Below are 16597 nucleotides of genomic sequence, written 5' to 3'. Positions count from 1 at the left end.
GACGCGGGGCTCGAACTCACGGACCGCGAGATCGTGACCTGGCTGAAGTCGGACGCTTAACCGACTGCGCCACCCAGGCGCCCCTAGCCAATTGATTCTTACAGGATGCTTTTGCTGATTTTTGCTAACTTCTTGTATCTGTTGTCAATCAATAGTCGCAGTTCAACCTCGATTTGCCAAGTGGAGATATATCCCGATCCACTGTCTCCTTCCTCCTTGAATGTATTGTCTTTAAATATGATACGTGATCTGCTGTTAAACTGCTTCTCACCTTGGTGCAAATCTTATTCCTTCAAGCGAAACCTTGCTTTCATCTTCAGCACTTAATGTGTCAGAGCTTCATTCACTCCTGAGTGACTCAGGGGACTTCTTGGCTGAGTCAGATAATAGTTTTTGAATACTAGAAGTCTACTGAGGGCTGTGAGTTTGGGGTTGGGGGGGGGTTGGTGAACACAAAGGAGGAGGAACTCCTGAGTCACGGCTGGGCCATCTAGGGGATGGGGTGCCGTGGACTGAAAAGGGGGAGCAGAATCGAGGTAAGAGGATGAGTTTGATTTGGCCCATGCAGTGTTCAGGGGCCTCTGGGACATCCAGGTGTCCCAGCTCAAGGGAGAGGCCTGGCGCTGGACAGAGAGTTGGGGCCCTTTCTGCACGGGGCTAGGAGCTGAATGAAGCCAGGGGCCAGAAGACATGGCCTAGGAGGACAGGGAGGGTGAGAAGAGGGGACAGGACAGGGCTCTGAGGAACCCTGACATTTGGGAGATGGCAGAGAAGGACACTGCGAAGGAGCTGGGCTGTGCAGTAGAGTCCCAAAGCTGAGCTGGCAGATGCTCCAGGCCCTTAGGGGGTGTGCATTTGCTGGGAACAAAAAGCCTTGAAAAGAGGGTCCTGTGCAAGAGGGGCTCTGTTTGAAAGGCTTCAAGGGCGTCGCCTGGAACCCAGTGACCACAAATCTGGGAGGCACAGTGCTCCTTATCTACACTCTGCTCTCTGGGTGCCGGTCCCGCGTCCTCTGCAGAGGGGCTTTGCTCAGGGCATATCACAGCTGCCTGGGTTGACAGTCTTGCCTCTTTCTTCCACCCGGGCCCTAGCCTGCCTGGCTCAGAAGGGCCACAGCCCTTGCCTCACTGTCTTTCAGTGGCTCATTCAAATACCTGGAAGGGAGATTCTGATTGGCCCGGTTTGGGTCAGCGTCTGCCCCATTCCTGAATACCATGGTCAAAGAACTGGGCCACATGATATCGGGAGGCTGTGGTTGTGGCAGGGGCTGTAATAAGGTGGCAGGGGGTGGGGACAGAGGCAAAATGATGACAGCATCTCCAATAGACCCCATTCTCAGACATGTTGAGGGGCAGCATGATATAGAGATAAAGCACGGGACCTCAAGGAATCAAGAAGGTGTCGTCCTGCCCCTTCCTTGATGTGACTGTCACCTATAAAAGATGGAAACACTGTTGTGAGGACTTAGGTAGTCAGGCCTCTAAAGAGTCTGCATAGCAGCTGGCAGCAAGCTGACCCTCACTCCATGACAGCTGTTGCTGTCCCCACTGTCTAGTGGGGGCCTCAGGCAAGTCTGTCTACCCCTCTGCCCCCGATTCCTTATCTGTGAATTCATGCCTTGCAGGACATTGTGAAAACCAGAGGACAAAGAGGAGGAAAATCTTTGTGAGCCGGCAAGGGCCGGGCAGGTGTCAGGGTTCAGTTTCTTCTTCTTTCCTCTGTGACATCAGGCCCTGCTCACCCTCTGGACTTGCAGACCCTGATGTCCATCCCCAAGAAGGAGGATCTAGCATCTTCTCTAAAGTTTCTCTTACTGTTCTTCGCCACAAGTACCACTGAGCCCAGGTGGGGACTTGCGTGGAGAGAGGGGTTGGAGAAGCTGTGGAAGAAACGGATGGAGCCCTCCCCAGACTGTCGGAGTCAGCTTCTTCTGCCTGGTCCCTGCTCACCTGAGGGCCCTTCTCCCTTCTCCACCTCCCCACTCCTTTCCCCTGTCATTCTCCAAGGAGCGTGGGTCTGGCCCTGGGTCCAGGCCTCACTTCTTGGTCCTTCCTCAGGGTCAGAGTGAGCAGACTTACTCCACGGTGAAGACAGGGGCACCCGCGGTCACTGTCACCAACCTGAAGCCGGCTACCCGCTACGTCTTTCAAATCCGGGCGGCTTCCCCGGGGCCCTCCTGGGAGACTCAGAGCTTCAATCCCTCCATCGAAGTGCAGACCCCAGGGGAGGGTAAGTGATGTGTGTATGTGGAAAGGGCTCCGGGCAGAGAAAACTCAGGCATGGGGCTGGGGCAGGGGGACAGACTGGGGAGGGGGTGGTCCTCTGTGCAATTAAGGGAGCCTGCAGAACAGCTCAATTACAACCTAAATAGTTACCGAACTTGGAATCCGCTGACTGGGGCCTATTCAGTGACATGAATAAGTTGGGGGTGGGGAGGCCTGTCCTGGGGGAGCCCATAGGGGAGGGGCTCACGAGCAACTCTAACCCATGTCTCCAGCTGGAGTCTCCCAGCCTCTCAAGACCTCTCAGGTCTTGTAGAAACATGCTGTGCCCTCTCCAAGATTCTTGACTATTTTTTGGGGAGGAGTTTCAGTCTCACGGTCACTTCTTCCTCGGATGGCTAAATGCTTTCCCATTCTGCTGCTTTCCCTCTGCCATGATACAGACTCACACACGGGACGTCATTCCTTTCCCCACCAGGCCCTGGAGCGAGAGGCAGGCTTCTGTGAAGGCTGGGGCCCCAAAGGGGCTGCCCTGCAGCAATAAACAAAACACAACAGGAATTGTACCCATTCAGTGGGGGAATTGTGCGGTACATGACTAATTCCTCCAATAAAGCTGTCATCAAGACAAAACAAGACAAAACAAAACAAAAGCTGTACATCAGACATCAGATCCCCCGATTCTAAAACCGTGCCGGCTTCTCCGTGGTATTGTGCTGCCCACTTCCTCCCTTCACCTCCCTCCCCTGGCTCCTCTTCTCCCCACCCCCCCCCCCACCCCCAAACTCCCTTTCATGGTGAGCGATGAGCAGCTTAGCTCTGGCTTTGGTGGTTTTGCCTGCTGCTAGCCCCGCCCTCAGGATCTCACCTCTGTCTACCCCGAGCAGTTCATGAAAGTATTTTCCTGGACAAAGGCGGTTCCCCCTAAGAGGTATTCTGACACCAGCTGTCAAGATAATAATTCTTTCCAACCTGCTACACGAGTCTAATCCAAGATAGGAAGAGCTCTGAGCCCAAAGGGAGGTGGAGATAAAATGTAGAGGGAGTCAGGCTTCTGGGAAAAGAGAGGATACTTCTTGCTTGAATGCCTGTCTGTGCCAGACCTCGGCCAGGTGCTGGCGAGAGGAGATTAGAGCTCTGTCTTGAAGGCTAGGGAGCATTTGAATGCCAAGACGCGCAGGGGAGGCATTTCGGGTAGAATCCACCTGAACAAAGGCTCACGGGCTGGGCTGGAGTGGGCGTGGTGGGGGCAGGAGCTGGGGGCTGGCTGGTCGCTGAAACGGGCTGAGGGTTTCCATTCATTTGGTGCTTCTCAGTGAGTAGACCCTGCTCGGACCCCCAGCCTCCTTTGCTGTGGTCCTGGTTCTGCGGGAATGGGCCTCCCAGTCTGCAGAGCCCTTCTTCCAGTGAGCTGTGATCCCAGCTCAGGAGCACAATGAGGGACGGTGCTTCAGCACTGTATCAGTTATCCATTGCCGCATGACAAATTACCCCCAAGCGAGTAGCCGCGAACGGCAGACATTTATTCTCTCGCGGTTTTTGTGGGCCAGGCATCTGGGTGCGGCTTAGCTAGGTGCCACTGGCTCAGGGTCCCTCGTGGCTGCGGTCGTCTCAAGGCCTAATGGGGAGAGAATCTGCCTCCCAACTCAGGTTCTCACTGGCTGTTCACTGGGAGCACGTGGTTCTCTGCCTCTTGGGCTTCTCCCTAGGGCTCTGCATAACACAGCACCTAGATTCTTCCTGAGACAGTGACAGAGAGAGAGGGTGCCCGAGACAATCTGCAGTCTCTTGTCACCTCATCTTGGAGGTGACATCCCATCACTTTGGCTGCGTTGTTTGTTAGAAACAAGTCACTATGTCAAACCCATACTCAAGGGGACTAAGTAATACCAGGAGGTAGAGAATCCAGCGGGGACATCTCAGAGGCCACCTTCCACAACTGCCCTGTCTCCATTTCCATGTCCACACGGATACCTCATTCCACATAGTTCTTGGCATGTCCGCCCACCTCTGGCCTGACCAGACCCCAGGCCATGTCCCCACCTCTGGGAACATGGGCTCTAAAATCCCCCCTCTGACCATGGCCTTGTTGGCCCCTAACTCTCCCTCCCTTTTCTGTCCCTTGTCACTTGACTGTGACATCTTCCCGACAGCCCTGGGGCTCTGACCTCATATCCCAGGCTGTCACCCCCCTTCTGGCCCCATGTCACCCCAGGCGCTACAGATCCTCCCTGGGGAAACGCTCCCCAGCTGTGCTGGCCCTCACTGCCCGGACGCTGTGCTGCACTTGTGTTCCTCCTCCCGGAGCCCAGAGCCAGCGCAAGTCCTGTGTCCCACGTCTCATCTCATCTCAGTGGAGTCTTCAGGGCTGCATAGCGTCTCCCCCATTCTCGATAGTTTCCCCAAACCTGCACCTCTCTCGCACACCTCCTGTCCATCCCTGCTCCCGGCCGCAGATACTTCCAGCCCTTCCCCCTCAGGCAGAAACCCTGTCCATTGCTCCCTGGCTCCCTGTCACCCTCAGGATGAAGTTCCCACTTCTTAGCCTGGCATCCCAGGCCCTCCGGGTGCCCTCTCCTCCCCAGTTCCCGTTTTCCTCCCGCTGTCCAGCGTCACGTCTTGGTGCTCTCAGCCTTCTGTGGTCCGTATCCCAGCCCCACAGGATGGCTTGCCGTTTTCCAGACCCAGCACGTGCGTCTGAGCACCACCCAGACCTTCTCCGATCTCCCAGGCCCAGAGCAGATGTCACGTCTCTTCTGCGAAGCCTTCCTCGCTGGCTTTTAGGAAGAAACGAGCATGCCTCTGCTCAGCAGTCTGTTTCTGTTGTCATTCTGCAGTTAGGATTTTTGTTTCTGTCTCTCCCACTGGTCTGGACACTCCTCCAGGGCAGGGATTCTGGCTCATTCATCACCGTCTCCCCAGTACTGGCGCCAGCCTGTCACACATGTTGGATGGATGGATAGATGGAGTTGAGAGCCTGGGGTCCTTTAGGCCACTCTCTTGGGGACATGGTTCAAAGTGGAGGCTTTTGGAATCAGGTTCAGACCTCCGGCTCACCATGTATTAGTCGTGGAACCTTGGGCCCATCACACAACTTTTCTCAATGTCAGTTTCCTCAGCTATAAAATGGAGACACCACCGCCTTACCTGCTTGTTGTGACAATGAAACAGGACCATTTAGTTAAGGCACGTGACACGGTGCCCTGAATGGAGTAAGTGTGTATTAAACGTTAACTCACGTTGTAATTGTCGGTGGATGGTCTGGATGGGGCTGGGGAGCTCAGGTGAGAGGCCGTGCCCCCTGCAGAGCTATGTTAAGTCAGTGCCCATCGGAAAGGCAGAAGGAGAGGTGCAGCCCTGCCTGTCTGGACCCCTGGTCCTCTCTCTCCGAACTGGACTGCCGTGGAGGTGCCCGGCCCTGAGAGAGGAGGAAGCTCCAGGTGCCAGTGTGGTTGGTGGGGCTGCCTTGGTCCCTCTGCTGTGGGAGCCGGGGCCAAGTGCAGAGGTGCTGTGGGGGGTGGGCAGGCGTCTGCACTGGGGCCTCCCCAGGAGCCTGGTCCTCTGCCTGCCTCAGCCTCGCGGTTTACCCCCAGCTGCCTCAGGGTCCAGGGACCACAGCCCTGCGGTCGTCGTCACGGTGGTGACCGTCTCAGCCCTCCTCGTCGTGGGCTCTGTGATGAGCGTGCTGGCCATGTGGAGGAGGTAGGTGGCCGCTCCCAGCCTGGCTGGCCCCTGGTGGGTCGTGTCCCCGTGCGCACTAACATGTGCTCACGGCCCCTGTGTCTGTACCTGCATTTGCACACGCAAGCATACTGCTGTGTAGATCCAGGCTTGGCTCGCACGGGCCCCGGCCCCTCCCCCGCTCGCTGCTCCCGCGGCAGCCAGCATTGCAGCTAGCTCAGCCGCTCTGGGATGAAGGGGATTTAGCTCCTTAACTCATTAAATGTCAGAAGGCATCACTGAGGATGGAATCAAGCGCCAGCTGCTCCAGTGTGATTAGGGTTCTCCTGAGGCGCTCAGAGGCCCCCCAGCCCCTGCCCGCCGGGGATCCGGAGGCCCTCGAACACAGGCGAAGGGAAGAAAGGCAGAAATTGCATGTGGGAGGGGGGAGGACAGGGAGGGGAACTCATAAACCAGAACCTCCCCCCCCCCCCCCCCCACCCAACGCTCAGCAGAAGGAAGCTTGCAGGAGAGTGGGCAGAGAAGGGGGGTGGGAGGAGGGGAAAGGATGTGGAGCTTGAGTTTGGTTCAGAGAAGATTCCAGTCCTTTTGCATGCAGCAGAAACCTCACAGCGTGTATTTGCCCCTTCTCCCCACGGCCACACTGCTGCACGCAGAGGTGCCAGGCTGGGGCTGAGGTCGGCAGACTTGAGGGCTGGAAAGTCTGCGTGTGATGGGCTGGAGCGGGGGTAGCAGAGGAGAGTGATGGCTGGTCAGGGAGCCGCATCCCAGCACATCTCAGCATCCCGGAACTGCCTGTGGGTTGAAGGGACAGCGAGCGTTCACCCGGCACTGTCTGTGTGGCCTTGAATGAGGCACTGCAAGCGACTGAGGAGGGGAGGGCCTTGACCCGTGGGTCTGGGAGCCAGCTCTGCCTGGGCCAGGACAGTCAGGGAGGCAGGACAGGAGTAGTGAGCCCCTTTCCAGTGCTCAGACGCCCATATTGGACCAGTTGGAAAAGCTGGAATGCCCAGGAGCCAAGAGCCTCTTGTCCTGGCTGGGAGCTTAAGGGCTCAGGGAGACGGGAGGAGGAGCAGGGAGAGAGGGGCATAAGGAGCACCCCTCCAGGCAGGGACTGTGCAGGACAGGAGTAGCTGCCCAGGAGCACCTTGGAGACAGATGCACTAGGGTGGGCAGAGTAAGCCACGGTCGGTCTCAAAACCCGCTCAAAATCCAATGGCACTGAAGTGGAGGTGGGGAGAGCCTGCCGGTCTCATGCCGATGGGCATGGCACCTGTCCGGCGCGTCCAGCCACCTCTGCAGGCTGGTGTCTGATGTCTCTACGTCCCTCTCCCAGATGCTGCCATGGACCTGGCCATCGCCCCAGATACGGAGTCCAGCTCTTGCACGTGTGCCCCGCAGGTGCCCTGTCCTTGCAGCTTGCCCCCTCGGCCGCATTGGTTGCACTTGCTCCTTCACTGCATCATTGCCGCCCCCCCCAGCTCCTCACCCCCAAATCTGCACACCTACCTGTCTCTTCACCCGCCCGCCCCCTCCCTTTGCTCTAGAGGAGGTGCCTTCCTCCTGCTCCTTCCCACTGTGATCCGAACCCCACCCCTTCTCGCCATCGCAGGAACCCATACTATTTCTAGTGCCCCCCCCCCCCGCCCCACATAACAGCTGACATTTATTGACTGCTTAGCAAGCTCTGTGCAACAGTGCTGTATCAGGTAGGGTTGTCTTGATCCCGATTTTATTAAAGAGAAATCCCAGCCTCCCTGTCCCGCAGCTACCAAGTGGAGGGGCTGGGAAGCCAGTCTGTGCATGAGGTTCCAGAGCCTGGACTACTGACCACCATCATGACCATTTTATCCTAAATGGCAGCCTTTTCCCCCTTTCCCATCCGTACAGAAGGGTGATCTTCTCTCTCCAGTCTCCCTAACCGCCCCTCCTTGGAGCCTTCACGCCGTCTCTCTCCTCTGCTCCACTTTCTCTTTCCTTCGTTCCTGTGACAGTGTCACCCCTGACTTCCTTTCTGTTACCCTTTGGCTTCTCTGGTGGTTCTTTTGTGATGTCCTCCACGGTTCCTTTCCTCTCTACTCGATCTCTCAGTGTTGGGGTCCTCAGACTCGTTCACAGTCCCCCTTCCCAGGCTCTGTCGTCTTCCTGGACAATGCCCCCAGCTCCCAAACTTGTATCTCCAGAGAAGACCCCTCCTCCAAACCCCCCACACTCCTTTCTAACTCCTTACTCCCCGCCCCTCCCTGCCTACTCTGTAGGCTCAGCAGACCCTACCGGCTCAGCACAAGCCCTTTGCCACCCCGTCCTGGTAAACGGCACCACCATGAACAGGTGGGCAAACCAGAACACCAAGAGTCATTCCTCCCTTCTCTCTCCCCCTTTCTGCCTTCTAGCAGTCTCTGAGCCCTGTGCCCCTGTCACCTAAACGTCACTTGTGTCCTCTTGCTTTTTGTTCTCTGTGTCCACACTCACCCTGTAGACTGAGCCACGGCCAACTCCTGCGGGGCCACAGCTGCAGCCAGGATGATATTTCTAAAATACAGATTGAGTCATGACACCTCGGCACCCCAGGGGCTCTCCTCTGGGCCAGCAAGGCCCTGCCTCAGGGGCCCCAAACACCAGTCTGTGGTGCTTTTGATGGTGATGCCATACTTTGGTCCATGACTGCCTCTGCAGGAAGCCGCCCTTGATCGTCTAGGGGGTCAGGTCCCTCCGCCGTGTGTTCTCACAACGTCGTGCCCTTCTCCCCTGCTGGTACCTGTGAGCGGGCTTGTGACTGATGCTCAGTGCTTGTTTCCCTGGCTAGACCAAGGCCCCCCTGAGTGCAAGGGCCACCTGAATTGCTCACCGGTAGGCAGGCAGGCAGCTTGGGTTCAAAGTCGGGGGTATGGATTTGGGTGCCTCTGGAATTGCAAGAACGTGCATTGCGTCTCAGAGCAAAAATAATTAGGAATAATTAGGATGAGGGGTTAGGTCTGGGGCTAGGGTTATAGGTTGACTGCTTTCAAAGCAGGACAAGCAAGATCTGGGGCACAGATCTTGTGGTTTGAAAGGGATAAGGAGCTGCCACCCTGGGCGCTGGTGAGATGGGAAGGGGATGCTGCCCAGCTCAGAGAAGGACTCTGCACCTCCGCAGGCCCTGCCCCTATGGCAAAGGAGGTCAGGATGCCCACGACGAGGAGGAGCTGTACTTCCACTGTGAGTTGTTGCCTGGCCCCTCCTTAGCCCTCTTCCTTGCTGTGCTTGCGTAACTGCTCCCGCCCCGGCCACGGGCCCCCTTCCTCGGGCCCATCTCTGTCTCTCTCTGCATTGCAGTCAAAGTCCCGACACGCCGCACGTTCTTAGACCCCCAGAGCTGTGGGGACCCGCTGCAGGCTGTTCATCTGTTTGCCAAGGAGCTGGATGCAAAAACCGTCACACTGGAGAGAAGCCTTGGAGCAGGCAAGCTGGGCTTCCAGAGACCCTTGTACAGCCCAAGAACCGCCCCCTTCCACTCCATCCCACCTCCATCCTGCAAGCCCGCCTCTGCCCCAAGGCCCTCCCCCATTTCCGGAAGCCCTGCCTTCACCCCAGTCCCCACCTGGCCAGGAGGCCCCAGCTCCACACCAAACGGGACCTCCGCCCACCGGGTTCCAGGGAAGGGGATGGCAGAGGAGTCTGTGACCCTGCCTTCCTACCCTCCCTGTCCCCAAGGTCACTGAGACCTCCCCGCTCTTGCCCTTTTCCAGCCGGCCTCTGCAGACTGCCGCTGGCAGAGGTTTAGGCCCCGGGCCTTCATGGGGCAGTGGGGAGGGGCCTTTGCAAACTTGGGACCAGACAACCAAACCTCAGTTTTTGCCCTGGCTCTACCTCTGCCCAGTTGTGTGGCCAGGGGCGCGTGCCCTTTCTGCTCCAAACCTGTTTCTTGTCTGTAAAATGGGTGCAATAGCTGCCTCATGCAGAGCCGAGGTGGGGACTCTGCAGCCCTCAGCACCCCGGCCTGGCTCATAGCAGGTGTTTTGCTCTCTGCTCTTCAGTCTCCTGGCCTCCTTCCTTCCCATCTGCAAACCCTCAGCCCCGGGGCTCAGAGAAGGCAGCCACTTTTACCAGGAGCCAGACACTGTCCCCGACACTGTTGCCAGACCCACTGGATAGAAGCCAGAAAGGGGTAGTGTGGCAGAGGAGATGTCATCGTCACCCTTCCTGGGTCACCCTGGGCTTTAGTAGCCTTTGATACGCTTGCATGTGCAGTATCCTCTCTGTGAGTCTTTGAAATCTCCTGCTGAGGAGGGCCGGGAGGAACCCCCAGTTCACAGGGAAGAAAATTGAGGCCCAGAGAGGAAAGAGAGGAAGCCCACGTCACATTGCTGGTACTCGGTTTACATGATTTGAACTCGGGAGCTCTGAGTCCCAGGTCAAGAAGAGCCTGTGATCCAAAAGTTGCTTTCGCCTCAGCTCACCCTGCCTGGGTTGGCTGGGGGCGGGTGACCTCCGGGGGACTGTCTGAGGTGCTGTTCCCTCACAGGGCGGTTCGGGGAGCTGTCCTTCGGCTGTCTGCAGCTCCCTGGCCGCCAGGAGCTCCCCGTGGCCGTGCACACGCTGAGGGACGGCTGCTCCGACTCTCAGAGGCTCAGCTTCCTGGCCGAGGCCCTCACCCTGGGCCAGTTCGACCATGGCCACGTCGTGCGGCTGGAGGGTGTCGTCACCCGAGGTAAGGCCCTGTGCTCCGCAAGTATGGGGGTGGACACGGGGTGGAGGTGGGGTGCCCTTCCTTCAGCCATGGAAGGCTTAGGCCCTTCCTAGGCCGCCCAGGATGGAGAGAAGGCCTCAGCTTGCTTTCACTGACTCGGGGGCCCTTCCGACCCTGAAAGGCCTTTCTGACCTGCAGTGACTCTGTGGGGTGGATCGCCTGGACCTTGGGTGATCTTTCTTAGCAAACTTATTGCAGCTCCTGACCGTGGTCTTCCTACGGAGGTCTCCTCTTCTGTTCTTTGGCATAGAGGATCCTGGGCCCCACAGGAGGGTGGCATGACTGGAGAAACTTGTTTCTGGCCGTCTTGGCCCCGGGCTGGGGCCCAGGTGGGGGAGCACGTGTGCAGGCAGAGGGGAGCAGGCAGCTCAGTGGGTGTGTTCCCCTTCCCTGGGCACAGGAAGCACCTTGATGATCGTCACCGAGTACATGAGCCACGGGGCCCTCGACGGCTTCCTGAGGGTGAGTGGCCTGGGTCGCTGGGGTGGGGGAGGGTACTGATAGCCATGTTATTCTTCGTCCCTCACTTTTCTCTTTGGTGGGACTTGCACTTGGCATCATTCCCTAAAAAAGGTGCCCACTGGCCAGGCTGGCCTGGTGGGTCACAGGGCAAACCCAGAGAGGGCCAGGTGACTTCCCTGAGGTCACACAGCACCAGGGAACTGAGTGTGTAGCACTTCCTCCCACAGCGGCATGAAGGCCAGCTGGTGGCCGGGCAGCTGATGGGGCTGCTGCCCGGGCTGGCGTCAGCCATGAAGTACCTGTCGGAAATGGGCTACGTTCACCGGGGCCTGGCGGCCCGCCGTGTGCTGGTCAGCAGTGGCCTTATCTGCAAGATCTCTGGCTTTGGGCGGGGGCCCCGGGACCGAGCAGAGGCCGTCTATACCACCATGGTGAGGATTCCCGTCTCCCAGACAGACCTGCCCATCAGACTGCACCAGAGTTCCCCTCACCCACTTCTCCCCTCTTCCTGGCTGTGTCGGGGCCGCTGCCTGCAATCCCGTCCCTGCCCCCCGTTGGTCCCGAGTAAAGGCCAGCGTGGGCCTCATTTTCTGGTCAGCTTATGTGCCTTCCCCAGACGTGCAGCTGAGAGGATGGCAGGCGGGGCTGGATCTGGGGCTGTGTGGGGCGGGGAGCCCCGGGTGTACTTGGGCCGGTCCCTTCCTGCCCCTGACGTGCTTGTCCGTCCACAGAGCGGCCGGAGCCCGGCACTGTGGGCCGCCCCTGAGACGCTTCAGTTTGGACACTTCAGCTCTGCCAGTGATGTGTGGAGCTTTGGTGTCGTCATGTGGGAGGTGATGGCCTTTGGGGAGCGGCCCTACTGGGACATGTCTGGCCAAGACGTGAGTGACCTCAGGCCCCAACTTCCTGACCCCTGCCCAGTGACCCTTGACCTCCTAGCCTGAGACCCCACTTCACTGTCTGCTTGCTTCCGGTCTTGCCTGGCCACTGCCTGAGTCTTCCTCGGGATGGGACGTGCGCATGCGTTGGAGGGACTTAAATCTTCCTGTCTGCCCCTCACCTCCGTGGCCCAGGTGATCAAGGCAGTGGAGGATGGCTTTCGGCTGCCACCCCCCAGGAACTGCCCCTCCCCCCTCCATCGACTGATGCTTGACTGCTGGCAGAAGGACCCAGGCGAGCGACCCAGGTTCTCCCAGATCCACAGCATCCTGAGCAAGATGGCACAGGACCCAGAACCCCCAAAGTGTGCCGCGACCACTTCTCCCAGGTACAGCCGATGCCTCGTTTGTCACAGGCACATTCCCGCCTATCCCCAACCACGCCAGATCCGGCCGGCCGACCTCTCACTCTCCGTGAGTGGCCTCCCCGCATGGCCCACATCCACCTGCCCCACCTGTCCTGCTCCCCCCCAACCCCGTCCTCCCCCACCTGTCCAGCTACGCCTGCTCACCCAGTTGCCCCAGATAGAGCTAATACTCTGCCTGCCTCAGACTCATGTACATTTTCATCCATCTCAGTCACTCTGCTTGTGCTGGGTTTTGCCTCACACATCCCAGTACAGTGGTCACTGACTGGGTGAATGTGTGTGGTAGTTCCAATAAATAGAATAAGTGAAATGAGTATTAGTTGCCCCAGATATAATATAGGTCACCTCCCAGACTGTCCGAGGTGTGTCCTATCCCCCAGACTGTTCCAGATCCTCCCAGTACCTTTGGCTGGTTCAGGTGCAATCCACTCTCTACCTACCTGACTGGTGTCTTGAAACCCTCACCTGCTCTGGGGGTGCCTCATGCTCCATGCAGCCATGTCCACCCTGGGGCTGGGTCACCTTCCCCATCTCCTGTCCTCTCTCAGGTGGCCTCTCCTCAGGAGAGTGACCAGGTCTGGGCACCAGATCCCTGCTGTCAACTGACCACAGCCCCTCTGCTCCCCAGGCCTCCCACCCCCCTGGCAGACCGTGCCTTCTCCACCTTTCCCTCCTTTGGCTCCGTGGGCGCATGGCTGGAGGCCCTGGACCTGGGCCGCTACAAGGACAGCTTTGCTGCAGGTGGCTTTGGGAGCCTGGAGGCCGTGGCTGCCATGGGTGCCCAGTGAGTCCGAGAAACCCCAGGGGCCCTGCCCCTATCTACCCGGGACCCCCCCCCCCCGCCCTCACCCCCTGCCTGTCCTAATTCCAGACCCTTCCCCTGTCCACACAGAGGGAGGGAGAGTGGAAGAGGGCCGAGCCTGCTGGGTCTGACCGGCCCTTCTTTCAGGGACCTGGTGAGCCTGGGCATCTCTTCGGCCGAACACCGGGAGGCCCTCCTCAGCGGGATCAGTGCGCTGCGGGCGCGAGTGCTCCAGATGCAAGGCCAGGGGGTGCAGGTGTGAGCGGCCCCAGCCCTGCCAAGGACCCTGGCCAGCTGCGCTCCACGGGTGTGGCAGTGAGCATGCTCTCCCTGCACTCGGGCCCAGAGCTTGTTCGGGACCGCGGTCCCCCCATTCCTCCGCCTACCCTTCCCATTTCCCCAGTCTGGACACCTTGGCTGCTGACTCCGTCCCCCGGGGCCAAAGGATTTAAATCCCTGGGGAGAACCCCTGAGATTTGGTCCCAGAGACCAAGGTGGTCAGGGCGGGGAGGGGAAATGTAGCTTTAAATCACCTGGTTCATGTTTTTCTGTCTTCCACACGCACTGGGGCCTGGGGCCTACCCCAGTGGGTGCCCCTTTGCCCCACAGACCCATTGGCCGGTTGGCGGCACGGGCCCCTAGTGGGCTTCTGTGAGACCTGGCGAGGACCCCAACTGCCCGGCAGCCCATCCTGAAGGGCCTGCACTTGGGCTCGGCCCTGTCTGCACACTGGTCCTGAGGCTCAGGCAGCAGAGGTGGTGCTGAACTCAGGGGCTGGACCCCAAGGGCCCTAGACTCAGGAGCTGATTTCTGCTTCCCCTGCCCTTGGGCTGACAGTTCAGGGTGAGGGTGAGGGTCCTGACTAGGCCATCAAGGTCCTGGTGCTCCCCTGAGGCCCATCGTGGCCTCCCCTTTGCATTCCTTTTATACATTCACTGGTCGGACATCTGCAGAGAGCATGAGGGGAGACAGCTTCTCTTCAGAGGACCCGTGAACTTTGCTTTCCAGCCTCAGAGGTGGACTTTCTCTCTCTGACAGGCTCTGAGCCACACTGTGCAGATAGGAAAAACCGAGGCCTGTTGAGGAGTCAGGGCCAGGGCTGGAGTTAGAACCCATGCCCCCAGCTCCCAGTCTAGGGATGAGGTTGGCTCTGGAGAGAGGGTCCTTGGTCCTATTTTGTGACACCAACACTCTCCCCCCAAGGTAGCCCAGGGGTGTTCTGAGGTGACCCCTTCTTGCAAATTCTGTCTCCTGGCCACCACTCAGCCTCCCGTGGGAGAGCGCCTTCTCCCTCTGGCAGGAGTGGCCACACTGAGCTAACTCCTGAGTTCCTTATCCAGAAGGGCTTGCCAGAGGCAGTGGTGATCGTGAGGCCGGGGCTTTCACAGGATGGCAGGAAGGCAGCTGGATCTGGACAGGGTCCCAGGGGCTGAGTTTGGTCCAGGACATCCCTGGCATATGCCTACTCTGGGTTTGGCTGTATGTGGGGTGAGATGGGTGGGAAGGAGGAGGGTGTGAATGAGACACAGAGCTGGCCTTGGCCCTTGGAGGGCTCAGCTTAAGTGGGGAGATGAGCTCGGGCATCGAGAAGTACTACAGGTGCACCTTCCAAAAATACCCCAGGCCCCACGGGAGACCTCGGGGTCTGTGGGCCGTTGGGCCAGAGGGCAGATGGACACTCATGATTTGTGTACACGGAGGTGTGTCTGGAAGGGCTTCTTGGCTGAGAGCAGATGCATAAGGCCTGGAAGGTGGGTGTGGGGGCTGTCTTTCCTTAGCGTGGGTGGAGTTTTGCACAGGCCAAGGCGGAGGGCCTAGGACAAGAGGCATCCAAGCAGAGGGGCCAGCATGAGGAGGAGGCTGGAGGCTGGAAGATGCAGCGCATTTTTGGGGAGCACCCATGGTGGAGGACGGTGCCTCACAGCAGTGCCTTTGGCCTCACCCTGCCAGAAGCTGCTCTTCTCTCCTTGGAGCCCCTCCCTCCGCTCCCGACCTCCTAAGCACTGCCCCAGTCAGTGACTTTGAGGGTATAGCGGTGGTGGGGTGGCGGGTGGGGGGGGGGAACCTTGAGACTTGAGATCCTGCTTCTACCTTTGACAGGGCTGGAGGGTCTGGCCCCTTGCCAGGTGCCCTCCAGGCTCGCCCCTCCCCCCACCCAAGCTTGGAAAAGGACCAGTGTCCCTTCTTGGGTGGAGGGTGCCTCATCCCCATCTCTAGCTACATCAATCATGCTCTGAAGGTCCCAGGCCCCTCCCCATCCCCTAGCTGTTCTGCAGAAGGGCCCTCTGGCTGTGGTGACAGGACTTCGGTGTCCAGGGTAGACCTCCCCTCCACCGAGGAGCGAGGTCCCGTAATCCTGAGGGCTCCCAGGCCTCTGCCCTGTGCAGATGCAGGCCGATGGCTCTCTGGGAGCCCTTACAGATCTATTTTTGTATGGAATTTATTCACTGGACAGAGGGAAGTGGCCTGCAACCCTCCGGCTCCCCCATCTGAGCCCATCCAGGGAGGGCAGGGGCTGGCTGGGGATGCAGTTCCTTTGACTAATTCTGGAGATGTTTTTATATTTCCTGGGTTCTATATGCAGGACAAAATAATAAAAACTTGTCTGTGATAATGGTACCTCTTTCAGTGACAGTTGCTTAACTGTTAAGAGCTTATGTGGGGAGGGTTTCCACCCTCCCCCAACTCCCCGTGGGGTGTCTCCAGTGTGTGTCTGAGGTCTGTCTGTGAGATTAATTGAATGACTCCTGCCATGGAAGGCTTCCCAGTCTAGAGAGGGCAGCCTGGTCTCAGAAGTAGCAAACCAAAGAAGGCTTCCACCCCCCACCCCCCCCACCCACCAGGCAACACTCAGGTGATGGTGCCATTTTCTGAGCTAGACAGTCACGGGGAGGGGAGCAGGTCGGGTAAGGTGTGTGCGGGGAAGGCGCGAAACGACACACTAGATTTTAGATGTGTTCGAGGTCTTGCGGGAGGTGCGGGTGGAGATGCCCCTCCTGGAGATCGTGCGTGCTGGCTCTGGAACTTGGCACAGACGCGGGCTAGAGACGGAGCTTTGAGGGCCGGGGTGGGGCGAAGTTGATGCCTCCGTGAGGAGGCTCCTTGAGGAGCACTGGGAGGAGAGGGAGCTCTGGAGCAAGTGTGACACTGCCCAAGTCTGGTGAGGAAGAGCAGGAGACAGAGCCTGAGGGGAGAAATGGCGAGAAGCCAGGAAGGAGTCAGCCATCGAGGCGAAGGAGCAGTGAGTGTGGGTGTGAAACACGGAGAAGTCTCGCGAGCAGAAGGTGGGGGAGTGGCTGGGGTGGGGGGATGTTCCCCGGGGGCTGCGTAACCTACCCCAGGAGGGGGCTTGCAGGACAGAGCTCCTCGCCCACAGTTCTGGCGTCTAGAAGTCC

At 58.8% G+C, this 16597-nt stretch overlaps 1 protein-coding gene across 5 annotated transcripts in view; it reads left to right on the top strand.

The window, feature by feature from the left end:
* EPHA10 (EPH receptor A10) overlaps positions 1–15821 on the top strand; it is a 41414-nt gene extending 25593 nt beyond the window's left edge. For 2 of the 5 annotated variants that reach the window (XM_045476783.1, XM_045476786.1), the window contains 11 exons: positions 2058–2229; positions 5816–5924; positions 9040–9101; positions 9219–9344; positions 10408–10593; positions 11033–11094; positions 11322–11525; positions 11826–11975; positions 12168–12361; positions 13029–13184; positions 13350–15821. In XM_045476783.1, the coding sequence (XP_045332739.1) occupies positions 2058–2229; positions 5816–5924; positions 9040–9101; positions 9219–9344; positions 10408–10593; positions 11033–11094; positions 11322–11525; positions 11826–11975; positions 12168–12361; positions 13029–13184; positions 13350–13464 (1536 nt within the window). In that variant the 3' untranslated portion in view covers positions 13465–15821. The other 3 variants (XM_045476785.1, XM_045476787.1, XM_045476788.1) reach the window with 3 other exon arrangements.
* The last annotated feature ends 776 nt before the right edge of the window (positions 15822–16597 follow it).

Source organism: Leopardus geoffroyi, chromosome C1 (assembly GCF_018350155.1).
Source record: "Leopardus geoffroyi isolate Oge1 chromosome C1, O.geoffroyi_Oge1_pat1.0, whole genome shotgun sequence".
NCBI classification, from domain to species: domain Eukaryota; kingdom Metazoa; phylum Chordata; class Mammalia; order Carnivora; family Felidae; genus Leopardus; species Leopardus geoffroyi.
Note: the sequence above shows the minus strand (reverse complement) of the source record. Positions and strands in the feature narration are given on the sequence as shown.